General features: G+C 39.6%; 1 protein-coding gene across 1 annotated transcript; it reads right to left on the reverse strand.

Annotated features, from left to right (window-relative positions):
- Nucleotides 1-294: 294 nt before the first annotated feature.
- dlk2 (delta-like 2 homolog) lies at nucleotides 295-17,503 on the reverse strand. Its single transcript, XM_079473609.1, has 6 exons — nucleotides 17,289-17,503; nucleotides 14,671-14,753; nucleotides 6,092-6,188; nucleotides 4,828-4,958; nucleotides 4,605-4,749; nucleotides 295-3,061 (listed from the first exon to the last, which is right to left on the reverse strand). Exons 2-6 carry the CDS (start codon nucleotides 14,738-14,740, stop codon nucleotides 2,269-2,271), a joined length of 1,236 nt encoding a protein of 411 aa, XP_079329735.1. The 5' UTR covers nucleotides 14,741-14,753; nucleotides 17,289-17,503; the 3' UTR covers nucleotides 295-2,268.
- Nucleotides 17,504-27,745: the final 10,242 nt, after the last annotated feature.

Raw genomic sequence — 27,745 nt, forward strand, 5'->3', positions numbered from 1 at the left:
TTGCAACTCGCAACCTCACCGCTAGATGCCAGGGAAAATCTCCACATTAAGTGGTCTTTTGAACTGTGCATATATTTTAATTTATCTGACATATCTTTTCCACACTGTCAGCCTTTTTTACTGAATAAAAACACTTTTTTGTAAGGAAAAAAATCTCAAGAACAAAAAGCCTACATTAAAAGACTTGTATGGTCGGACTTGGCAAGAAAGGTGGTGCTTATGTCGGTGAGTATTTGTGTCATAGATATAATTTACGTAATGTCTGTAAATACAAAAAGACATGCGATAAGGGGGAATGGATTTAGGATTTAATACAAATGTTTGTTATAAATTATTTTAGTGGGTCTTTGACACATGACAACTTGTCTACATTGGATGTCAACTTTGCACCACAATGAGAAGGAGCAATCACCTGTCAGCTCGATATAGGCCAGGTACATATGAAATCAGGAAAGAAAATTATTTGGTGTAAAGAATGGAAGAATTCACACAATCAGGTTTTTAGCTTGTAAAATAACTCCTGCCTGGAGTAGGCGCATGGCGCATGGGGTGACGTTATTTCTCAACCCATCAGATTTGTGCACAGAAACACAAGTAAACTGCAGTTTTCTATTTCAAACAGAGAGGGCGATAGAGAGACAAGTTCTGAAGTAAAACCCTTAAAGTGAGGTGTGCAGATATACATATTAAGCATCTTATGAACTTCTCAGCTTTACTCACACATGACTACTGTATCGTACTTTTTTCCGATGAAAAATCATTTGAGTATTAAGTATTTAATATGCATACTGATTGTTAGCCCTGGTTGGATTCTGGCTTGTGTCAGTTAATATATTGCTTTTATGCCACAATACATAATGATCACCATCTGTGACATATTGGAAATTGAAATTTTTTCAATGAGACATTTGGGTTTAATTAATATAAGGCAAAATTAAGGGGAAAGATTGTATTTTCTTGAACTTGTTTTGCAGTTTCACACCATTGATATACAATCATCATCAGTGTTATGTGCCAGAAAACACAGATGTACACACAAAAAGCACATTTGTGAATACTTTTACATGTTTAGCTTGAATACAATGTGACTAGATTCGAACCTTCCAATTTACAAATATTTTATAAAAAAATCTGGATTGTAATGCTTAGCAGCTTTTGTGTTCGTTGCTATTTTAACCCCTTATAAACTTAATGTCAAGGTGAGTCATGCCGGGAGATTTCTTTAGTATAGATTAACTTGACTTTGCCCAGTCTCTCTTATGTAGCTTTTGCATTAAACATGGAGATACAAGTTTCCACAGTTTACAACTTGAACACACAGTTTTGTATAAAAATGCACTTAAAAAATATATATACATTTCACCAATAAATACATAAATAAATTATATTTACACTTGAGAATACTGTTGTCACAAATTGTCCCTTTGAAATGATTGATATTGCTGTCTAGCTTAAAGAAGAATCACAATATGTTAATAGGAACAAATTACCCTTTCATAGAACATATACGCTACTCAGTACTAAAAAAATAACTTGGCATATACACACACTAACGTTGCAGTATTTTACAATTTAAACAATGTGATAAATGCGTTTGGCAAAAAAGCCCATTTTGAGATAATTTATTTTTTAAATGTTCTCTGATCTCAAAGTGTCTCTAATCATGTGGCCTAAACAAGCTATATTACATTACATAAAGTCCTGATTGAACATGAATATATGGAAGATATATTTTTATGTTTGAGTTGTTTAGTGCCTTTCTTTGTACTCTGTGAGCACAGACATCAATAGTTCCTAGTGCACCTCAAAGTCAACATGAAGCATCAACCCATTTCATTTTGAAAACAGGACCTTTACAGGAAGAAACGTTGGATAGGGTTTACTTTAAATCCCTCAGGAATTGTTTTGATAACAAATGGCTGGAGGGACTTTAAAATAGGAGGTCTGTCACGTCAGTTGCAAAGGACAAATGGGGTAATTTTAAGAATAGTAAACACATGTTCAATTTTGATATTAGACTTGTCTAGTGTTCCCTCAGCAGTCCATGCCTCATTTGTGGCATCTCTGTTTTTTTATTGTTTTCTTTTCAATGTAATCACTCTTGGTAATAACCACTTCATGGTGTCCTTTCACTAGCAACCAACTCTCCAATTTACTTGTACTGTCTGTTGAGTGGCCACTAATGGACATGAATGTCAAAAGTGTCTTTTTTACTTTAACAAGAGCGATTTCTTGTTTTGGCCAATCATCAGCTCATATCCAGCCCCTCTAAATTATGTTTGTGTTCAACCTTTTCTTCTGAAGGTCAGGTGGTGCGGGAGACTGAAGGAAACTGATTTTGCATTCCTGCTGCGCCGGCACAGGCCGTTGCCTCTGCGTCCGACACCGATGGAATGGGTAATGGTGGCTGGGGGGTGGTCTGCACTGGCAGCGAGCAGATCGGTCCAGGCAATGTCCTCGTAGCACCAGACCAGCTGTTAGCGCCACCATGGCCAAAGTCATGCCGCCTAACACCAGCAGAATGATGAGCTGCAACTCTGAAAGCCCAGTAGCCTCGTGTTGAGTCACCACCTCCTTCACTGAAATTTTAAACAAGCGTCTCTCATCTCCGCTAGTGGTGCTAACATGTGATTGATTTCTGGGAGTGGATTTGCTCTGCGTAACGCCACTTGCTCCACCCCAGTTTGGGGCACCTCTAAATGAAAGGAGCTCTTTCGTTTCCCAGAGGGGAACCTCGCAAGTCCTCCCGGTGTAACCTGGGAGGCAGACGCACTGGAAGGCAGAGACTCTATCTATACACCGTCCTCCGTTGGAGCAGGGCTGACTGACACAGTCGTCCAGGTTGATGGTGCAGAAACGGCCGGTAAAACCCACAGGGCAAAGGCAGGAAAAGCGGTTTACGCCATCCAAACAGGTGGCACCGTTGGCACAAGGGCGCATTAGGCAGTCATCCATGTTGGTCTCACAGCGGGGCCCCGTGAAGCCAACCAGGCATCGACAAGACAATTCTGGAGCGTAACCTCCCAGATCTTCACACAGACCACCATTCTTACAAGGGGACCTGAAGCAGCACACACAGGAATATGATAATAAAAACGTGATATCTCAGTTATATACGCTTCATCAAATGGTTAAAGTAGTTATTTAATCATGCGCCCCAAATATTTTACATCTTCGGGGAATCAACCCTTGAATACATTACTAAGTAGCCAAAAGTGATGTATAAATATGCACCGCCGGACGATATTTGCTTTTTATGACCACTCATCTTAGATTAAACCATCAAACTATGAGGCAGTGGTACAAAATGGTCAAAACCCATAAATGCATAGAAGCCAATTTTTATGCATATTTACCTAAATAAAGAGCAACGACATCAATTGTTCAAACATGGACATCACTTTTGGTATTTACTGTATTTTATCATACAAAACATTGCTCTTCTATTTTCATAAACTGTATACTGTAAAGCCAGTCATGTTATGTGCTAAACCAGCTAAACCAAACAGTATAACAACTCATTTGAAGTCATTTTGTGTCTGTAGGGCAGCAGTACAACCGTCCAATCCGATGTAACACAGTTTCCCTGGAAACCAGTCAGTGAATTTGTTTTAGTCCTCTTGTTAGGAACAGTAGGGGTGCAGCTGCAGTGTGTTAGTATCATTGAGCTCTTACAGTGCCACTAATGAACTCATTGAATTACAAAAAATGCACTGCAGAGGCATCACATTGTTCTGCTTGTTGTATTGCCTGTGCCAGTTTTTAGGGGGATTTTACTTCTGCGTTGGATCTACGGTGTAGCCTCTACTCTGTAGGCAACGTACCGGTTTTTGTTTTTACTGCATTGTTTTCTGGGTTGACAGGCAATGCGCGTTGCATTGACACCCTGTTACATTTTTGGAGTGGTGCGTGTCAGGCTACGGCGGGTATGCACGTCTCTGTGTATAGGCAACGGTGTAGGACCGACGCAAAAGTCTTAAAATTGCTTATTAAGCATCACAGTTTAAACAAAATGTTTGATTAAAAAGCCAAACCTATGTACTTATTTCACATTTTAAATCTTTTTTGTTGTATCCAACATGAAATGGGGATAGATATAACGCTGGATTTGCAGATCGTTTGATATGATAGATGGAGCGGTCCCACATGAAACGCACGTGGGAAGTTAAACTGAGTCATATGTCTGTGTTTTTTTGGCAATTGGTGCGTATGTGCATAATGTAAACAACACAAATTTACAGTGAATCAACAGTTGCTGGGATAATGCGATGATGTATTGTGTACTCGTGGTATAGTTCCACTAACGCCTTCAGGAGCTGGACTGTGTTCGGAAATAATAGTACAGCTGTATTTGTCTTTTATATATGTGAACAAACTAAAGACTCTTCGAAGGCACAAAGTATGGAGTACTACTCTATAGGTACTCAAGATTAATATGAGATTGGCCGCAGAAACCACTTGTGTTAACGCTTAAACGTATTTCTCAGATGTACTTTTAGGCATTTCCAGCATTGTGGGTGTGACATTTTCGTTTAAACTGTATATGCATATAAATTCTCAGAGAATGTATGCATTAGCAATGTGTCAATGAAAACCCTTCTCACTTTGTCTTTTGGCAAGGTCCTGTTTTCAATTCACAGTCCCGTCCATGAAAACCTTCAGGACAGAAGCACTGATATTCCCCTGAGTCATTCAGAACACAGGTGGCTCCGTTCTGACACGGCTCCTCTCTGGAACACACGTAAATATCTGCAGGGACAAAACAGAGCTGTCAGGTCAAACAGTGTGTCGTGATTAAATAATTTGCACTCATGAATAATAAATCACCTTTGTCGCAGAATCGCCCTGTCCACCCATCCATACAGGTGCACTGCCAGGGCTGATGACAAGTGCCGTGGACACATCCAGGCATTCGCACACAATCGTCACAGCGTGGTCCACCCCATCCTGGATCACACCTGAAGCACATCACCAGCACACATTAACAGAAGCCAAATCAAATACTTTTATCTAGATACTCTGCAGTATCTGATAAGCAGATTGACCTACTACAAGTAGCCAAATGTGCAGTATACAAACAGAGCATGCTGTCCCACAATGCACCCCAATGTAGTGACTCAACTGGACGTTTACAAAGTATGCTTTGCTCATTATTTGTCAACATATACATTAATATACAGAAATCTGTTGAATTAAAATGGAAGATAACTACAGTATATATATTTTTTAAACTGGATGCCACTGACATTCAAAGTAATGAGATTTGGAAAGCAATTTGTTTTTTACTGCCATGTAGCATACGGTTACCTGAAGCATTTAGCATGGAAATTCCATTTAAAAATATTATTAAATAAGTGCTATATAGTATACAATAATGGCTATATTACTTATACCACATGTACCAATACTTTATTCTGGACTTGGTCAAAGATGCTTTTAAGGAGTGTTTTACCCCCAAAAATAAAAATTCTGAAATCATTTATTCAAAACATGCCCTTACAGAAAAGACACACGAAATTCACAGGTGCAAAAAACACATGTGATCACACATGAAAAGTGCGTTTTTGGAACACTTTTGTGTTAATCCCATGTACATTTTCATGTGAAACTCATGTGATCACGTGTAAAAAAACACACGTGTGATTATAGTCTTATTTAATTAACACTGCATATAGGAATTTATTGTGTGTCTGATATTTGACCTGTGTTTTGACTTCCATAACCTTTTATGTTTTACTTATAGTCAATGTTTTCTTGTACAGCTGCTTTGTAACAATGAAAATTGTTTAAAGCGGTATATAAATAAAGCTGACTTGACTTGATGTCTCCACGTGTATCACATGGGAATTTACATAGGATTCACACAAAAGTGTTAGAAAAACACACATTTCACATACGTGTGATCACATGTGAAAAACTTGAAATCTGTGCAATTTCTGTAAGGGTGAATATGACTCTTTCTTGTGAAACACAAAAGAAAATATTTTGAGAAATGTATCAGTGGTTTTGTGTCCATACAAGAGAAGTCAATGGGGTCCAATGTTGTTTGAGTACAACCGTTTTTTGAAATATTTTAAATGAGCCAGCTCACCTGCATTTGCCGTTTTCAGCACATTTTCCGTGGCCAAGTTCACACGTGCAGTTACTGACTGAAAGCGGTAGAGATGTTTCTACTGAGGGTAATGTCACTGTAAAGAGAAGTCTACATTTAATTGAATATACTGAGCTTCCCCCTACTTAAAACAATAGCTACTTACAGTATTGAGGACCTCAGAGATGACGTATTTTTGTATGCAAACCCCAGAAGCGAGTTAGCATTTTAGGACTTCGGGTTACATCGCTCCAAAGTCTATGGGTTTTTGGTGAATTGCCCGGAAGAAGGTCTGTGTCAAACAAAACCTCTAAATATTGTATGAATTATAACCCACTTGGGATTTTTAAAAGCCTTTATGTGTCTTAAAAACAGCGGTTGCTAACAAGTTGCTAAAAGCGACTACTTCCTTTGGTGGGGACGTTTGACGTCATTGCGCATATAAAGCTCACAACAATGCAACAAAATATGGGCCCAAATCTCTTAAAACTTAGATGCAGATTCATTCACGGAGTAATTACTTAACAAGGAACAAATCTTTTATAAAGTTTGAAAGAGTTGTCGGAGGCTTGGTGGTGATGACGTGGATATCGAGCGACCTTAAGTGTAGTCTGCCTATAGCCTCGTGTTAGCTTTTTTCTTCTGCCGATTGAATTTCAGCTTCAAAGGTAGCAAATGCTGAGTAAAGATTATCGTGATAGACAAAACGTGTCAAAAACATACACCTTTGTTAATCACAGAGCTTATTTTTTACGATCGTCCAAAACTCTGGGAAAAATGCGTAGGCTTTCGGTTGAGGGAACAAGCGCAGCTCTTACTTCTGGATTAGCCTACAAAAATACATCATCTCTGAGTTACTCGATTATGTCCTGATCACTTAAAATAAAAACATGAAACGGTATTGATTTCATGACTTAGACTTTCCTTTAATCCGAAAAAGGCAAAACAGACACTTTGTCAGTTAACACTGCCAATGATATTTCCTCTTCAAATGAGAGTAAATGAGTCCTTTACATAACTGTCTCTTTAAGAGACTCTCTTTAAATCTTTTAGGTGTTTGTCACTTGAAGAAGGCATGTGCGATTGGTGTCAGTTTTCAACAGCTTATGTAGCATAATGACTAGTGAACAACAGCCATAGCCATTGGAAAAACGACTTAATTTCGACACAGAGACACCAACTAATAGTTCTCATCATTTTCCCTTGTGGTTCTGTATTAATGCTGTTTATTATGACTGTAAAATGAATGTAAAACAAACTCACTGCAGGTTAAATAAATAAAAAAATCACTCAAGAATCTCTAGGTCATCTTTCATGTTTTTTTCTATATATGTAATTATTCTAACAGTGATTCTCATTTGTGTAATTTTACTGTATTCCTAAAATATGCTGTAGTTGTTACCAGATTAATCATAACTCTAATGAAAGAAAAAACTAAACAGTTAAATATCATTGTTGTATCCATTGCAATTTACTCTAAATAATAATGATATTAATAATAACATTGAATAATAATTAATAATTTTTACTATTGTAAATAAACATACCATTTCTTAACACAACACATTAATAACATAAAAAAATACAGCAACAAAATGAAGCATTTTGCAGAACCAACAACTGTAAAAAGATCTGTAATTTTTACAGTAATTTTACTGTTTTATTTGACCAAATTTGCACATATTTTTGAAATATGGTAAAAAGTTAAATTACAGAAAAGGTTAAACTACAGAAACAGGTTGCAAATGTGCAAACATTTTACTGATGTTATACGTAATACCTACATTAACGTTATTTTACAGGTTTCTGGCAAAACAACTTCACGTTTTTTTTTAATCAGACGTCTGTGATGTAAGAGAGAGGATAATTGCAAAAAATACAAGACAAATAAACAACACATCCTCCTACCGTGTTATCCACATCACACGCAACAAGAAAAACAGCCTCTGGTATTTTTATGAGTCAGTTCATTTCAAAGAACCTTTCAAAACAATCCACAAACATCTTAAAGCACATTATGTGTAATTTGTCTAGAAATGTAATCTGAACCAAAAGCCTTGAACTTCTCTAACATGAAAAGCTTTATGATGTTTCTGAATATCTACACACCCCCATTTCAATGATTTAGACATCTTGGCTGTGCTTACGCAGTATTGAGTTTTGCAGCAGGGTGTGTAGATGTTTGTCCGGGGTGCGTGTGTACTGTATGTGTGCTGGGGGACGTCCAGGAAGCGCGTGTGTCTGCGGTGATGGGCACGAGAGAAGCGTGTGCTGTGGGAGGAGAGGAATGTGCTCATGTCTCCGCCCGTACGAGCTTTGCCCGAACATCACAAGAATTTGCCATCGCCCAAGGCCCAACCCCTACCTTTAAACCTCTAAACACAGCCCAAGAGTAAAAGCAGCCTTGTTACATCATAGGCTCTATGTATAGGGACAGTATTTATGCTACACCAGAATAAATATTTCAAACAGCCAGGAGGCTGCATGTATGTGAATAACGTTAAGTGTGGTAATCACGTGTGCAATTGTGAGAATCCAATATTTATCATCGGACATGCTCACTAAATCCTGTAACTATATTTGCGAGAACAGCTGGCGTGTGAGACAAAACATGTGTAAGCTCCTGATCGGTCACTGGAGCTGGAATGAGAGGTATTTTCCGTTTAATCAAGCCAACTGTAAAACATTTCTTCCTGGAAACACACAGAGCATTGAACAATGCATGAGCAGATTTATTTGCTATCACAAGAACAGCTGAAAAGTGTTATCTCCTGAAGCAACCTCATTCAACAACATGAAGAGTAAGCTCATAAACAGCTGAGAAAAGCTAAGGAATGTAGTTTGAAACTGAAACAATATTTAAGATCAACAGAATGTACGACATCATACAACAGATTGTCTTGTGGTACATGATTGTTTGCTATGTACATATACAGAAACTGAATGAAATGGCATTGTTTGTACTTTATGAACCCAGTCAAATACCACACAGAAAATGTGTTTTCTTGAAATTCAAACCTTCTGGCCTATTTCCAAAAAATTTAAGTGTGACATGATGTAAACTGCTTTGTGTTCAGATTTCCTTTGAAATTCCTCAGAAATTGTTTCGAAAAATGTTTCAAGGTCACTGGAATAATATGTATAATCATTTTTTAAATAAATAAATGAAATGTTGGTCACTAGTGGTCATTATACACTCTAAACAATAAAGATGCTTCAAAAGGCTTATTCAAAGCTGTAGAAGAATTGTTTTTATGGAACCTTTTAGACAAAAAAGGCACAATGCGTCACCTTTATTTCAAAGAGTGTATGACGTTTTTTCTAATAATCTTATGTTTTTGTACAATTCACATTGTACGAATTGATAAGAATTGCCACCTCATGAAAAATATATGAATTCTTGTTTAGACTAAATAGTCAGGTGTCTGTGGAATTAAAAGAAATCAAATAATTTTGATTGTTGCTATGTCTTTGCCTTTTTTCTTGTGTAGTTTGATTGTATTTGTGTAGCTTTATTACGTGTAATTGTAAAATAATTTGATACTTTCACCCTGTTGAAGATCTATACTGTTGTTATGGCAAATAAATACTGATTTAAGATTAATTGTCAGATCGGGGTCCGGCCGGGCTCAGCCCGAAGGAGCGACGTGGGGCCGCCTTCCCGTGGGCTCACCACGTGCGGGAGGGACCATAGGGGGTCGGTGCGTAGTGGATCGGGCGGCAGTCGGAGGAGAGTGCCTCGACAGCCCGATCCCTGGACACGGAAGCTAGCTCTAGGGACGTGGAACGTCACCTCGCTGGCGGGGAAGGAGCCTGAGATGGTGCGTGAGGTTGAGAGGTTCCGACTAGAGATAGTCGGGATCACCTCTACGCATGGCTTGGGCTCTGGAACCACACTCCTCGAGAGAGGATGGACACTTCATCACTCTGGAGTTGCCCATGGGGAGAGGCGGCGGGCTGGCGTGGGTCTGCTTATAGCCCCCCAGCTCTCCCGCCATGTGTTGGAGTTTACCCCGGTGAACGAGAGGGTCGTTTCCCTGCGCCTACGGGTCGGGGTTAGGTCTCTCACTGTTGTTTGTGCCTACGGGCCGAACGGCAGTGCAGAGTACCCGACCTTCTTGGAGTCTCTGGGAGGGGTGCTGGAAAGTACTCCGACTGGGGACTCCGTCGTCTTACTGGGGGACTTCAACGCCCATGTCGGCAACGACAGTGACACCTGGAGGGGCGTGATTGGGAGGAACGGCCCCCCTGATCTGAACCCGAGCGGTGTTCAGTTATTGGACTTCTGTGCTAGTCACAGTTTGTCTATAACGAACACCATGTTCAAGCATAAGGGTGTCCATCAGTGCACGTGGCACCAGGACACCCTAGGCCGCAGGTCGATGATCGACTTTGTGGTTGTTTCATCTGACCTGCGACCATATGTTTTGGACACTCGGGTTAAGAGAGGGGCGGAGCTGTCAACTGATCACCACCTGGTGGTGAGTTGGATCCGATGGCAGGAGAGGAAGCTGGACAGACTCGGCAGGCCCAAACGTACTGTAAGGGTCTGCTGGGAACGCCTGGCCGAGTCTCCTGTCAGAGAGATCTTTAACTCCCACCTCCGGCAGAGCTTCAACCAGATCCCGAGGGAGGCTGGAGACATTGAGTCCGAGTGGACCATGTTCTCCGCCTCCATTGTCGAAGCGGCCACTCGGAGCTGTGGCCGTAAAGTCTCCGGTGCCTGTCGAGGCGGGAATCCCCGAACCCGGTGGTGGACACCGGAAGTAAGGGAAACCGTCAAGCTGAAGAAGGAGTCTTATCGGGCTTGGTTGGCCTGTGGGACTCCTGAGGCAGCTGACAGGTACCGGCAGGCCAAGCGGACTGCTACCCGGGTGGTTGTGGAGGCAAAAACTCGGGCCTGGGAGGAGTTTGGTGAGGCCATGGAGAAGGACTATCGACTGGCCTCGAAGAGATTCTGGCAAACCGTCCGGCGCCTCAGGAGAGGGAAACAGTGCCCTACCAATGCTGTTTACAGTGGAGGTGGGAGGCTGTTGACCTCAACTGGGGATGTCGTCGGACGGTGGAAGGAGTACTTCGAGGATCTCCTCAATCCCACCGTCACGTCCTCCATTGAGGAAGCAGAAGCTGAGGGCTCAGAGGTGGACTCGTCCATCACCCAAGCCGAAGTCACCGAGGTAGTCAAGAAACTCCTCAGTGGCAAGGCACCGGGGGTGGATGAGATTCGCCCTGAGTACCTCAAGTCTCTGGATGTTGTGGGGCTGTCTTGGCTGACACGCCTCTGCAGCATCGCGTGGCGGTCGGGGACAGTGCCTCTGGGATGGCAGACCGGGGTGGTGGTCCCTCTTTTTAAGAAGGGGGACCGGAGGGTGTGTTCCAACTACAGGGGGATCACACTTCTCAGCCTTCCCGGGAAAGTCTATGCCAGGGTACTGGAGAGGAGAATACGGCCGATAGTAGAACCTCGGATTCAGGAGGAACAGTGTGGTTTTCGTCCAGGCCGTGGAACGCTGGACCAGCTCTACACCCTCTACAGGGTGCTGGAGGGTTCATGGGAGTTTGCTCAACCAATCCACATGTGTTTTGTGGATTTGGAGAAGGCATTCGACTGTGTCCCTCGTGGCATCCTGTGGAGGGTGCTTCGGGAGTATGGGGTCTGTGGTCCTTTGCTAAGGGCTGTCAGGTCCCTGTACGGCCGGAGCAGGAGCTTGGTTCGCATTGCCGGCAGTAAGTCGGACTTGTTCCCAGTGCATGTCGGACTCCGGCAGGCTGCCCTTTGTCACCGGTTCTGTTCGTAATTTTTATGGACAGAATTTCTAGGCGCAGCCAGGGGCCGGAGGGTGTCAGGTTTGGGGACGACACGATCTCGTCTCTGCTATTTGCGGATGATGTTGTCGTGTTGGCCCCTTCAAACCAGGACCTTCAGCATGCACTGGGACGGTTTACAGCAGAGTGTGAAGCGGCTGGAATGAAAATCAGTACCTCCAAATCCGAGGCCATGGTCCTCAGTCGGAAAAGGGTGGCTTGCCCACTTCAGGTTGGTGGAGAGTTCCTTCCTCAAGTGGAGGAGTTTAAGTATCTCGGGGTCTTGTTCACGAGTGAGGGAAGGATGGAACGGGAGATTGACAGACGGATCGGTGCAGCTTCTGCAGTAATGCGGTCGATGTACCGGTCCGTCGTGGTGAAGAAAGAGCTGAGCCGCAAGGCGAAGCTCTCAATTTACCGGTCAATCTACATTCCTACTCTCACCTATGGTCATGAGCTTTGGGTCATGACCGAAAGGACAAGATCCCGGATACAGGCGGCTGAAATGAGCTTCCTCCGCAGGGTGGCTGGGCGATCCCTTAGAGATAGGGTGAGAAGCTCGGTCACCCGGGAGGAGCTCGGAGTAGAGCCGCTGCTCCTCCACATCGAGAGGGGTCAGCTGAGGTGGGTTGGGCATCTGTTACGGATGCCTACTGGACGCCTTCCCCGGAAGGTGCTCCGGGCCCGTCCGACCGGGAGGAGACCCCGGGGAAGACCTAGGACACGCTGGTGGGACTATGTCTCCCGGCTGGCCTGGGAACGCCTCGGTGTCCCCCCAGAAGAGCTGGAGGAAGTGTCTAGGGTGAGGGATGTCTGGGCATCTCTGCTTAGACTGCTGCCCCCGCGACCCGGCCCCGGATAAGCGGTAGAAAATGAATGAATGAATGAATGAATGTCAGATCAACATACTTAGACATCAAATATATTTGTGAGGCCACATGAAAGTAAGTTTGTCAATGGGCATAAAAAGCCTGTATAGTCTATAGACTGTACATTTAAATTAATTTCTTTAATTTTCGCACGACATACAACCTGTACATATTTTGTGAGATGCCTGCTGATTCGATCTGTCGTGTGCTGATTCATTGTGCCTTGATATACACTGAAGAAGGATGTATCAGAGGCTAAAGTGATCATTTCATTTGTTAACAATGGCCAGGTTGCCAACAGCTCACATAGACGCATTTCTGAAGGTTTCTGGCCATGAGTGCAGTGAGACAGGTGCTGTGACCGTCCCCATCCTTCAGTCTCTGTGAATCACCTCTTGGGGAAATCCATGCTCCCCTTTGAGTGGACTCGCTGCATGTGAAAAGCAGAGCGAGCTAAATTTATTCCTTCCCTGAAACCCAATATTCTCCAGAACCTCGTAGCCGAGCTCGGATCCTTGGTGCCAGTGTTACATGCAGGTATGGGGTTTCCCTTCAACTTCATGCCTAGACAGACCACACACTCCACAAGCTTCAGAGAGTGGCTGTGTGCATGTGTGTCTCATTTCAGAGCAGGTGGGGTGAAAGAGAAGGCCGGCCGTACTCTGCGAGGAGGTAACTAGATCCCGGTGAGATGTAGGATCATTCGGCCCCGATGACCACTCAAGCGTTTGCACTGCTAGAAAAACATTTTGCCAGGACAGACAAGTACAAATCAAGAGTCCCCCTTCTCCAACCACAGACCGCTGACATTTCCTCCAGATTGCTTTACAGAGGCTAGGGTTTTGGGCATTGACCTTTGGCCTGACACGCGCGCCAGACACGCAAACTCTGTGTCTCGCGGCCAACAACTGAGACGCAGATTTTTCACATTCTCTAAGCAGAAAGGAATTTCACAGCTGAATACTCGAGAGATAGATCCCCCACAAAAGAGTCTTCAAAGGTCTGATGCTGAGTTTTATGTAATGTGTTCGGCAGGATTCTGTTGCAGTACAGTTGGCAGCGACTGCTTGAGGAAATGAATAGCCTGTAAGAGCGATTCTTTGATCTTAACTGCATCTGCCATTATGATTCATGCTTGTACATACTACATAACTATTTTACTGCATTAATCAATAATAAAATATTTATTTTGGTAATGACGAACATATTACCGATTTATTGAATCCTAAAAACGATAAAACCATCCATAAAACAACACCAACTAGTAGCCACCCATAAGAAAGAAAAAAATCACAGGTGAGATTTCTTTATTATCTAAATTATTTCTCTTAGACATCAATGATTTTAAATGGATAGCAAATGGAAACGTCTCTTATGTCTTAAATATTTCTCCTGAGAAAAACACAAGAGATTTACACAATGCCACAAACTGAGCTCAGATTTGTTTTTTTTACAGATTTTTCATGTGTACTGTAAAAAACAGTAATTTAACAAACATTTGCTGTTTTTACAGATTTAAATTACAGGGGGGAAAACAGGAAAAAAAGCTAATTTACAAGAATAACAATTTTATGTAACAAAACTTCAATTTACACGCCTCAGCTGATGGAAAATTAAAACGTTTTACAGGATTTGTTTTACGGTCAACAACAAATGGTCAAATTACAAAAAAGAATCTTCATTTGTTTGACCAATTACAGTCTCAATTGTTAATATTGTTATTTCTCCAGTAATTTTAAGAGAAACATCTGAGAATAAGTTGATAGCTATTGTAAAATAAACAACTCTATTAAATCTATCTTACTATGGAAGAGCAACCTCTTGGCACAAACATATTGCAAAACGTCATAAAAATATAACTTTATGGTGCATGACTTTTGGTGTATTTCGGCATGAAGTATTTACCTTGAGCTTCACAGTTCTGTTTAAAGAGCGCACAGCAGCCACACAGCAGCAGAACTTCACTGAGATTCATGTTGCAGGGCAATCTGAAAAAATAAAATTAATCACTTTAGCATTCTTAAAATAACACTGTACATTTATGTATCAATTCTGTCAACAGATATTATGAATGTGAAAGATAAAGCAATAAAAAGAAAGGATGCTATAGGGTGGTTGCCGCCCATGACGCCGGTAACCTCAAACATGAGTCGGAATGAAGAAACGCTTTCACACTCTCTCCAAACATCAAACAAAGTGAAACCCGACCACTGAACAGTCAACACACACTCGCTTAATAATTTAAACCCCCGTGTGAATCTTTCATGGTGGACACTTACAACAAAACAACACCACTCCTGCATCAGCTTGTTTGTCTGTTTCCAGTTCTGAACTGTTCCGAGATTCTGAGATGAGGTCTGGCGTGAATCCTTTTGTTTTGTCTATGACTTTTTTTGTTGTTCCTGTGTGTAGGCCTGCACATTATTCCACGTCGCATTACAAAAGGTTGCAGCATAAGCAATGCTGTTTAAGATGAACACACCAGTGGTGAAATATTAGGATAATTTTTGTAACAAACCTTTGTGGGATCGATCCCACAGGACAAAATGATACTACTACAGAACATTCAACACTGATCTTTACAACTATTGAGACGAGATAGAGAAGGAGACAGAGAGGCTGGAGATTTCCACATATTTTGCTGTAAGACCCAGATAGCCATCTGTAGATTGTATAACTGCTTTTTGGCCATCTCTCTGCACCCGTCTTGGTTTTTCATTGTAGTTTAATGGAAGGATTTGAGAACTGCCGATGAGAATTCATTCATGGATTTGTGTTGAACGTGGAACTGGAGGAGAGATACATTTCCATTTTAAGAGATTTGCATTCATTCCACAAAAGAAAGCCATTCATAGTCCTGGCTGGGGATTCGATTGTCAATTATCACTTATTTTCATCTGGTCGGACACCTGACAGTGATAGTAAGCTATATTTATAACACGTGTTTATTTCATGGTCATAAGGATCTATTTCTAACCGTTTTTAATTAATCTGTGTCAGATGTGAAAAAGGTGAGAAGTTGTCTAAGCCATTTCACACATTATCCAGCTGAGATCACAAATATAGAAACATTCGTATTATTTCTGTGGTCCAACTTTCACCTAGCATCAAAGTGCAACAAATCATCCAGAGGTTAGTGTTAAACAGTATTACAACAGTGAAACATATCAATTGAAATGAAGCATCTAAAGTCTAAATCCTGTTCTAAAGGGGTCTAACATGAGGACACAACATGAGGTGTCACCAATGTGTCTCTCTGACTGTTAGGTGTTTGGTTTTCTCTTTTTTTAACTAAACAATAAGCCATGAGAGGCAGTGATTTGACCACTGGTGAGGTGCGGGGTGCTCTGCTTTATAACCACTGTTCTTCTTGAGAAAGCAGCAATACGAATGTGATAAAGGACACCTGTCTTAAATATGTAGAAATTAAATAATAGTGAGATATAGTATAATAAAGAATAAACAACTTATTAATTATACTAATTATACATTTATTACCCAAACGGTAAAAAAATCCTACAAACCATTAAATAAAATGACATGTTTTCCACGGTTTTCTTGTAAATTTGTGGCATTTTTCTGTAAAACTCTGTAAATTGTTGGCTATTTGTGCATTAAGTACATTAATGTAGATTGTGATGTCACAGGCGTGTATTAATGCACTTTTTATGCACTTCAAAAAATGTCATAATTTAAAACACAAATACATTTAATCTTAGAAAACCTTAATGCTGCTTAGATATGAAAGGTACACATGTTGTTTAATACTATTCATCTATAAAGCAGGATGGGTAGTAAAGTAAAAAAAATCTTCTGAACACTATAAATATAGAAATTAGTTATAGTCTTAAGGATATGTGAATTTTTAAGAGTATTGGACAGGCTTGAGCACAGAAAATGTAACCCACACTCTTGAAAATAATAGTGCTTCATGATGCCACAGAAGAATCCTTTTTTGGCTAAATGGGTCTCCAAACCAAAACCTTTAACATCCAAAGAACCTTTGTGTTTCTTAAAAGGTTCTTTGTGGCAAAACATGTTCTTTAGATTATAAAAATGTTAGAAAGAGATGTTTTTTTTAAAGAACCTTTGACTGAATGATTCTTTGTGGAACCATAAATGAATCTCTTATGGCATCTCCATGAAAAGCCTTCTATTTTTTTATTAAATTTTTATCTAACCTTTATTTTTAAGGCTGTAAATCCATAAAATTGTGAACATTTGATTTAATATCTTATTTAGCAGTGAGCTTCAATGGAAACTCAACAGAAAAACAGCACGTGACTCCTTTCATCAGCATCTACCTTAGCAATGGTCCAACACATCATTTCCACTACATGCCATTGTTCATATGAACAAACTTTTTAATAAACTACCTGTTTTTACCTATTTCTAAAAGTCTAGCATAAAAATATAATACATTTTTAAAGTCACGCAGTTGTAAAGGTACTTCTTAACCAATCTCTTCTGTTGGAGATTTTTTAAAACCATCATTAAATCAATAGATATAAAAGCACACTTACTTTCAACCGCTGTAGATGTTACACACCTGAGGTGGTTGGTGGCCCCTCCAGTAGAGTGTTGAAACTGATCTTGCAAACGCATACATACACCATGAGGAAGTCTTTTGAAAACACACACAAAAACTACTCACAACTATTCAGTCCGGTACATGCGCACCCTCAAGATCAGCCTGGTAGTGAGACACGTTTTGTTAATACAAATGCTTGTTTGTAGCAGAAGACAAGGATCCACCTCCCTACTCAACAAGCCAACCTGCTCAAGGACTAGCTCTTAAAGAGACAGACATCCCCACCATCATCCTCTCTAACCTACAGTACTCACACAACAATCTCATGGTTAAAAACTATAAACAGTAGACATCGCACAATGTCTGTCAAACCCACATTTTGATATTTCAAGTTGCACAAACCCACAGCAAGTTCTTCGTTGTTGCATAGCGGCTGTGTAAACATACTTTGGCACAGATGAATAAGAAGATGGACGTGGGCATTTGATACATTTTTGTCCGTTTGCTTAGAATCTGGCAGAAGTGCATTGTGGCAGAATCACTTGCAAATGCCTTTGCGGTAATGGCAGGCACATTACTGTTGCTGTAGCGACAGACAAGACTCCTGATGTTGGGGGCTGATGTGCCCACACGTTCCTCTGCAGGCGATAGTGTGGAGCGGATCATTTTTCAGCAGATTATCTCAACAATATCAGGCCTGTGGAACATTCGAAAACAGGCACCTACATGTCCACACCACTGTGATGGGAGACCGCAATACACATACGCATGCATGCACGTATATACACGCATACTCGCCCGCTAGTGCACAAATATAATACCGTAATTCAGGGCGTACATATGTCTCTACCGTTAATTCACTTTTTTTGAAAGCGGGTTTTCACAATGGCAAGCATAATGGGTTGGGCGAATCCTGATCTATTTGTGAAATAGCCAGATGAGTGTATAGATGAATAGGAGAGCACTCAAAACTCATTTGTTTGGGTTGCCTGCCTCGTGTTTATTGAGATAATGGCGTGCCTTTTATTTCAGCCATTCAGCTTGGCAATTTTCGACACAGATTTGTATTGTGCCCTGCCATGACCTGACTATGATGTCTGTGCTGAAGATGGCGGTGAAATAATTACGGCATTCAAAGTCTCCTGTTCTGCATCGCCGGTCATTTCTGATCTGGCTTTACACCGTTATTCACTGCAATCCCAACAATTATGGCAATTTTGAAAATTGAGGACTTCACCTGAAAAAGCACTTGTAATGTTTTGCTTTTATGAAATAATTGATGAAATTATTTCACATGTTTTGTAATATAATGATGAATGCTGTGTATGGTATATACAGTAGTTATGACAATACTACATTACACTGCTGTAAAAGGAATCGTTCACTTCAAAATCAATTATTCACCCTCATATCAGTACAAAACCTTTATGAATTTCACAAAAGAAGAGTGTTGGTAACCAAACAACATTGCCCCCCGTTGACTTCCATTGTATGACACACAACCACTGAGACATTTCTAAAAATATACATTTGAGGGTTAATATTTTGTGTTCCACCGAAGAAAGAGTTGTATGCAGGTTTTGAACAACATAAGGGTGTTTTAATTATGACATCATTTTAATTTTGGGGGTGATTATCTCTTAACTGCAGTGATAGCTGCTCACTGCTCCGGGTGTTTGTGTGTTCACGACTTGATGTGCTTGTTTTCACTACTCTCTGGATGGGTTAAATGCAGAGGTCACATTTCAGGTATGGTTCACCATAACTGACAAATACGTCACTTTAAAATAAAAATTTTAAATTAAATTTAACTAACGTACACTTTTTTCAGTTTACTTTATTATAAAACTGGCCATTTCATCTTTAAATTCTGATTGGATTGATTAGTTTACTGTTAAATTATACCAATGACTATGTGTACCCAGGAAAAACAGTGTTTTACTGTGTTTTACACCAAGCAATACAGTAACTGTGCTTGTTTCTCTGACATGCACACAAGGGGACATGAATAGGATGTTAGTGGGTGTTTAGCAGCACAGCCTCAAGCTCAGCCTAAGCTGTTTGGTATATTTGGACTCACACACTTAGCCCATGTTAATGCTGCACTTTGATATTTTTGTTTTATATGTGAAAATTTCATCTCTGTTAAAATACGAACTTGAAGAGGAGGATAAAAGCATCTTGAAAGGACTTTAAATGCAACTCCTCCCTTTCCACAGCACATGAAAGAACCCTCACGTTCCAAGCAAAGTGCATCAGTATAATCCTGGTTTGTGTGTCTGTGGCAGTCACTGTTACTATAGCAACAGAGCGAGCATGCCTTCTGTATGTACCAGAACAGTGAAACTTAACTAGTGAACAGATTGACTGCCGAATCTTCCTTCCTATATAGGATTTTCAACATATGGGTTTCACACTCTACATATGGTACACTGTGATTTATCTGCCACATACAGTCTATCTGTCCACAGTATGACCACCTAGCAACCACCCACAATATCTTAGCAGCCCCCCAGTAACCTACATTTCTCATTTACATATTTTTTATCTATTGATTTATTTGGTGCATTATTTAAATTTAAAACCTTAATTTTTAACACATAATATGCATAGTCAGGTGCCACTTTCTGAATGGTCACATCCATAATACTCCTTATAAATATTGTGGCACATAGTCCTCATAAATGTGCACATTTAAACTAAAATATAAAAACTAGAGATTGACTGAAACTAAATTTCTCCACCGATACCTGGTATTCACAGTGATATACCAATACCGATTCTGAAGATTATTGACTATAAATACATCTTAACATTTTCGATATAAAAGCACAAATTTCTGTACATAGATTTAATTGACAGATATATAGATATATATCGTTGTATCTCTAATAATAACTATTGTACGGTCTATGAAGAGCTGTCTCTTCTTTATTTGTTGGGTATTGTTGCTTCTGATCCATGCATTTTAATTCACCGAAGTCCTACAAAGTATGTTTGTAAAAAAAGAAATTCCTTTTGCGTCACATCCACAACGCAATGTTATTTGCCTTTTTAGAATTGAAGACTGGTTCTGTGCATAAACTTTGATATTTTCAGATGTTTAGACTTTATCAACAAGGGTTTGGTGAAATATAAACAGATGGTTCAATGCATTGAAAATATATTCTGTGAGAATCACACCCATAACCCAGAAATGGCCCGCTTTATCATCTTTTACTACTGAACACCTACAGTAGCTTGGCGAGAGCTATAGAGACTAGATTATAGAGTCACAGTTTTATTAAGACGTGACGGTTTTTATGAACTCCATTTACAACTCACTGATGTACCCCATGCCCTACAGACCAAAGCAATGAATCTATCAGCAAATGTAAGCCTATGAATCAGTTGCTGGGGAGCAATAAAGCAATATGTAAGAATTACACCCAAACCACGCAATGTTGCAGATACACACTCAAAACTATCGTGAAGTTAACCGAGAATTGCGAACAGTTCAGAAACTTCTATGTAGACAAAAAACTAATGTTCATCACCTACCCTCATAGAGTCTGCTGCTGTTTTCTATGTCAGTATCAGGATCCTGTAAGTCAGGATCTTTTGGACTCTCAATGTTGAACGCAACTGTGCACTGTGGTGTTGTTTTCTGCCTGCGAGCCTGGTCCCCCTCTTCTCATTTTCTGTATGCCGGGCATCCGTCTTTGAAGTTATTTCTGCATGTGTCTAAGTTGCAGACAGCATGAAGAAGTGGCTGATTGACCTTCCCTTCACCCTAAACCTCCCTCTCAGATGGAGGACAAGGTGGCGCACGCGCCCGTGCATTTCACAGCCTCTCACCCCGTCCCGCTCCTGTGACTTGGGTTGTCTGTTCACACCCTAAACAAAGTCCTGTGTCACTGACAGATCGTAGCGGTGTATAACACCGCCTTGATAAAAAGCTTATATTCCTCTCAGACAAGAGCATTGTTTCGAGTTCACTATTTGAAGGATCCTTAGTCCTGGAGCCTACATCCTTTATTGCCTCCAGGTCTCAAAGTTATCAGTTTTGATTGATTTTCTTCTAAAGCCTTATTGTCTTATTTCAAGTGTAGTCTATCTTAATTTTATGTCTATGTTTTTCCACACCAGGGCTTCAAGGCGAAGTATTCAAAGACTCAATTTATGAAACGGCTAGACGATGGCAATTCATTTAGATCTCTGAAGCTTCTTGTGAGACGTAAACTGCTTCTATGGCCTTGACATCCTGGATCACTTTTTATTATGAAGACCCAAGGTCTCAAAATACTCCTAATCCGCTTGACATCTGACTGTGCACAAATCCTTTTGTTAGCTCTCTATGATAGGTGGAGGCACTTAAACTACATTGGTCGAAACTTGACACACACAAAATGAGCAGCTGAACTCACACCCAGTTGACCTACGACACCCAGGTACTGACGTGGCATCCCCAAAAAGGAACTCCATTGGAAATACGAAAGTGTTGTGGATCTTGGCTTCTTGATTGTAAGTGCATTTTTTCTTGCTCTTTATAGAAATGTGTTTTGTAAGAAGATCCCATTCAGGACATTAACACCCTTCTTCCAGTGTGCAACAAGCTTGCGGTAGGAATTAACATTCCATAGTTGGGATGCTCATCTCCTGTCACGTATATCTGGATGGCGTTTGAAGCACCTAGTGCGTAAATGTCCTCAGACTTCATGGCCCAAGGGATCTGGCCCCATTGTTGTAACCTAATCTTGTATCTCATTGTTACATTAACTGCAGGCGAAGTGGTTAAGAGAGATTGTGTGGTCTGGAAGAAGGCTAATTTTGACCAGATGGGTGGTGACTTTGAAATAGCTGGCGGTTGAGAGGTGGTACATTTAGATGTAAGGTGCAGCTGTGGGAAGCCTTCTTCTCTAACTGGTAGTAATCTGCACAAAATGCATGATGGGTTATCCATCAGGTGGTCTTGATAGCTGTTTTATAGAATGACTCTCACATATGCTGAGGTGAGGTGCTACTCTAACCACCTGGCAGAAAATGCTCTTCTGTTTATGCTGCGATGAGATTGGCGCTGCAGAGAACATCAAACACTCCACACTGAAGGCAACCTTGACCCCAGAGCAGCTGGAGATAGAGAGGAATACAAAAGGCCAATGGGCATTGGATCCATGGATGGCAAGAATATACACACCTTTTTGTGCAAAGTGTTGTGTAAAAGTGTGGGTGGACCTTGTCTACAGTTCGGTCAGATGGACTTTGAAGCAGTCACAACTTGTGAATATTCCCGGTGTTAGTCCAAGAGAATTGTGTTTAGTTTTGTTATGTTTTATGAAAATGACTAATGTTATAGGCTAAAAAGTGGATAAGATATGGCTAAGCAAAAAATATGAATGTTAAAAAAAATGTTTATGGAATTTGACTGTTTTACTTTTGAAATGCTGTCAAACTAAATAACTTTTGGCCGTGAATAAATTATTTTAAATGTTTTTTGAAATACTACATTATAGTAATTTTACCTTGCAAAAAAAATTATTTGACATATTTTCTGGCACTCCAGCTGCTGGAAAATTACAGTTTTTATGGGTATTTTTAAATTATAGCTGCATAACAAAATAATTCTTTGTTCATTTAAAAAATGCCCTTTTTTATTAACAAGTATACCTGTATGCTTTGTGTTGTTATAAAAATGGTAATTAATATATTACATTTATACAGATTTTGTTAACAGGTAATTCTTGTCATTTTAAAGTGGCCCTAACTCAAACAGTTTCTGTACATCTCATGTTAATCTTGAGTTCACAATTATCCCATTTGATCACATTTACAAAAGACAGCTGTAAGATTATTTCCGAAAACATGCCTGGAACTAAGCATGTGCGCACACATTGCCAAGAAAACAGACATCAGTTTCACTTACCACGTGCGGTTCATGTCCGGCATCTTTTAGCGCTGGGACCGCCGCTCCATCTATCAGTTTCAAACGATCTCGAAATCCAGCATTATATCCACCGCTTATATAACTTTCATCACCCAAATCCAGCAAACAAACAACACAGCTGAACTTCGCGAACATAGTACTCTCACACTTTCTGAGAGTGAAAGTGTCTTGTGCGCATGCTCCTTTAAATCTAAATGCTCTTTTATTGAACCTTGTTACACCACATATTAAATATGAATTATTAGTAGTTATTTATTAATTATTTTAATGTGTGTTTTATTTCTTTAGATGAACAACAAAATTACATTTTCTGTGTTGCGTGAAAACCTGCGCAACTTGATACAGTTGAGTGACAAGCAGCTTACACAGTAACATGAGCTTTCTAACTCCCAAGGAGCATCACAATGGTTTTGATTTACGACCACAATGTACTTGACCTTCTCACCTCAAGCAGCTCTCTGTGTCTCAGAAGACAAGCAGTTGCATGATGCTCTGCATAAACTAGGACAGTTCACCAAACAAACCTAATAAATGTTGATATAGCGCTACATCTTGACACGTCTGACATGGTGCAATTTCACCATATCTAACTCTATTAGTTCATTACATAAAAATGTGTAAAGCGAAACAAGTTGATAGATTTTAAGGTTTTCAATTTCAAATGAGTTCTCTAAGTGATATTGATTCTCATCTCCTTGGGAAAGTGCCCTAACCAGGGGAACAGTCTGTGTATCAATTTTAATCTAATCATGAAAAGAGCTTCCTAAAAGATCAATGGAAATCCTTTTCAGAAGCAATCTAGTGCTGAGCTATGGCTCTCTAATCCATTCCTGACCACATGACTGCTGTTCTCTTTCCTTCTTAAGCTAAATGATACTGAAAAGTGACTAAGACAGGCTGTCAAACTTGTCTGGAGTCTCTGTAAAATATGAATGAATATGGCCATCAGCTAAATAGCGTGTTGAAGGAGTAGCACGTGTACAGAAATATGGAGTATGTGACATCTGATATTTAGCACAGCAGAGCAGAGGACTTGAGCTTCATGATTCATTCTTACAATTTACAACACTAGAGACATACAGTATGGAAAACATTTCTAAAGTGATGTAATTGATTTAATATTATAATAAAGTTTTTATCGAATAGTCTTTTCTTACTGAATCTTCCTTTATCTCATGTAAAATCCATCCATCTACACAAATCTTTATCCCATCGACATTCTTACTTTCTAAGAGCAATCACATCATCAGATAGCAACAAACATATTCTTTCTATTCTATCTTTGAGAGATTGTTATATGAGATAATCGATACTTTTCAGAAAATATAGATGCCGAAATAGCAGCTTTTGAGTATTGATGTAGCGATACTGCAGTATAGATGTGCACATCCCTACTTTAGGATTCAAAATTGCTCTTCACAACCCTGCGGGTGATGCCACGGACACTACCTCCATGTTTTTTACAGTTTCTAGCTAAAAAACGACACTGTAAAAATGTGTTTGTTGTTTCAAGTTAACAAATTAAGTTTCCCGGCCTTAAATGTTTTAGTTAATTCAATGTAAAACATATTGTTTATTATGTGAATTTGATGCAAAATTGTTATGTTAACTAATATTTTATAAATATTTATACAATTTGAATTATCTAAGAAAATTAAGTTTCCCGGCTGCTTAAAAATTTAAAGTTAAAACAACTGCCTTCATGCAGTCTTAAAGCAGCCTTTTTGCCAATAAAATTTGGAGACATTAGTTAAAGAGAGAGTGACACCTGTGATGCTTAACTTGGGATTTAATTTAACTCCTCCAACGGCATGTGGTCTGACAGACGTGACCAAGATTTTGTGAACCGTTCAAACAATTACCACAATTTTACAGAGAACCTCTTGTTGTCTTCATATGTCAAACAGAGGTTCATTCCCTCCCGCACACGTGTCTACACTTGCTGTAAAGTGCTCAATTGTGCTGAAATGCCACAAGCTTGTGAAGCTGAAAACATTTACCTTTTCTGTGCAAAATGAGGAAAGACGACAGCCCCAAATAATTCCTTTTTTTCTTCTTTCTCTTAGATCACCATCCCAGTCCTCAATGACAGTAACACAAACTCCCCGAAGCTGTTTATTGCTCGCTGCACTATATCAGCATTTTCACTCAGCCCTGGAGTGCAACAGTATGCTCACAGGCAGCCACCTGTCTGTTGAGCTATCCTCTTCCAAACGTCACGCTGATATTAAATGATAATGCAGATGTGACTGTGCCTACATGTGGGATACATACAGGCCAACTAGAACTCTGTATGTATGAAAAAAGGGAAGTTTTCAGAGCTTCGAAGTTAGTTACTAACACGGCCATGAGCAGAACGCAGTCATGATTTAGGCAGTTCATCATCATATAAGGAAAAGTGAGAGGCGAGATATATCAGATCTCTGATTTCACAGCAGTGAGTGACAGCCACTGTAAACCTATGGTGGTGGGGGGGTCATCAGAGCTACGTCTGTGAATGAAATCAGGGAGTGATGGGTGCAACCAGACCCTAAGTATGGGGCGCCGTTTGTAAAATGAAATGTGTAGAAAAAAACTGTCAAATTTCACCAGATTTAAAGCTAAATCTAAACGCTTTATCTAAATCAAAATCTTTAATGTAGACAGATTTTTTATGTAATTTTGAAATGTTAAATCTAAATCTAATTGTTGAATTAATTTTTTTATAAATCTAAATCCTACATATAAATGTAAATATTTTAGGTAAATCTTGTTTTAAATGCATAAATATAAATACCATTTTATACAAATAATCTAAATGTTAAATTTAAATCTAAATGTTGAGCTAAACATTTAGAGAACATGTACAATCATACCGCCCTTTGGATTGCGGCAATCATGACAGAGTAGCGCGCCCTTACATGTCACCGTAATAAACATGATTCAACTTTATTTTTTTCTATTATTTATGTAAATCTAGTGAAATGTATGTAGTTTTGTTAGTAAATATGACTAATCTGACAGGTTTTTGGTACACATTTCATTTTACAAACAGTGCCCCATACCTAAGCACCAGAAAATGAATTTGTGGATGAATTTTAAACTTTACACTGTCTTTGCATAGGAACATTTGGAGTGTAAATAGTCACATGACCAGAGCTTTGGCTTTCTGCAATCTGACAGGTGCATTTTGGATATTCTGAAACCCTGAATGAAGTTTGAAAAGTCTCTATTTAAGTGAATCAGTTCATCTCAATCATGGTCCTCTCACTCATGCAGTGTTCATAGCCTTGTAAAGTCTCATTTGTGATACCTGTTCAGACAGTTATAGTTCACCTAACTCATTCTCTATTTGTTCCAAATCTGTAAACTAAATGTCTTTGTTCTGTTGAACACCGAAAAATATATTTGGAGGAATGCAACCAAACAGTTCTTGGATGCCATTGACTACCATAGTATAGAAAAATGACAATGGCAGTCAAAAGTGCCCCAGAACTGTTTACTGTCCTTATTTGTGTTCAACAGAAGAAAGAAATTCTAAAGTAATTGTTCCCTGGTAGTCAATGGGGTCCAAAAACTGTATGGTTATAAGCATTCCTCCAAATATATTTCTCTGTGCTCATCAGAACAAAGACATTTATACAGATTTGGAACAACTCAAAGGTGAGTAATGATGACAGAATTTTCTTTTTTGGGGCGAACTATATCTTTAATTTGTTATTACTGCGACCGCAAAATGCCGTATTTTTGACAGATTGTACTAAAACTTAAAGATGAGTTCATATTTGTACAAATTAGCCACAATATAAAATAGTCATGAATTGCCATGAGACTGTGTTGGTGCCACCATCATCAAGTCCTGACTATTACCTCTAGCTCATCTTCAAAGCAATGTTCACTGAAGTGTAGTAGATCAGATCAGATCACATGAACAGTACCCCACTATAAACACCTCCTCAATCTATTTTGGAAAAGTCCAGATTTGGACTCAAAGAACAGAAGAGAAGAAAAGATTCCCCTCATGATACCAAAGCAGGCTGAGTCACTGTTAAGTGCTTATAATAACCGGACACCTGATCTCTGACTGCTGATGTGGGGCTGAAGATGCATCGTAAGACATTGTGAGACATAAATCATAAAGACAGAATAGGTGACAACCTATGTCAGATCAAAAATCCTCATGTGAAGAAACTGTGAACACAGGAGCCAAAACCATTAGAATTGCATTCATCTTTGACACTATCTCTATAAGCATTTTCTTAATTTTTCATAATTATTACTGTACAATATTTTTGGTGCTTAGCATTAAATAAAAAATTGTGTAGTATCTTTATAGTTCTAAGTATTATAAATACTACCATGATGTACAAATACTCCACATTAGTTTACATTACTAAAAATATTTAATATTACACTAATTAGAATAGGTTCATTAAATAAGTGTCATCAAACAATGTCACAATGCAAATTTCTTCGTCTCAGTCTGGTTTTGTAAGTATCCCCTCAAGATACAAAATCGTCAGCAAGTGGTGCAATTTTCATTAAAA

The sequence above is a fragment of the Barbatula barbatula genome (assembly GCF_947034865.1).
Source record: "Barbatula barbatula genome assembly, chromosome: 14".
NCBI lineage: Eukaryota > Metazoa > Chordata > Actinopteri > Cypriniformes > Nemacheilidae > Barbatula > Barbatula barbatula.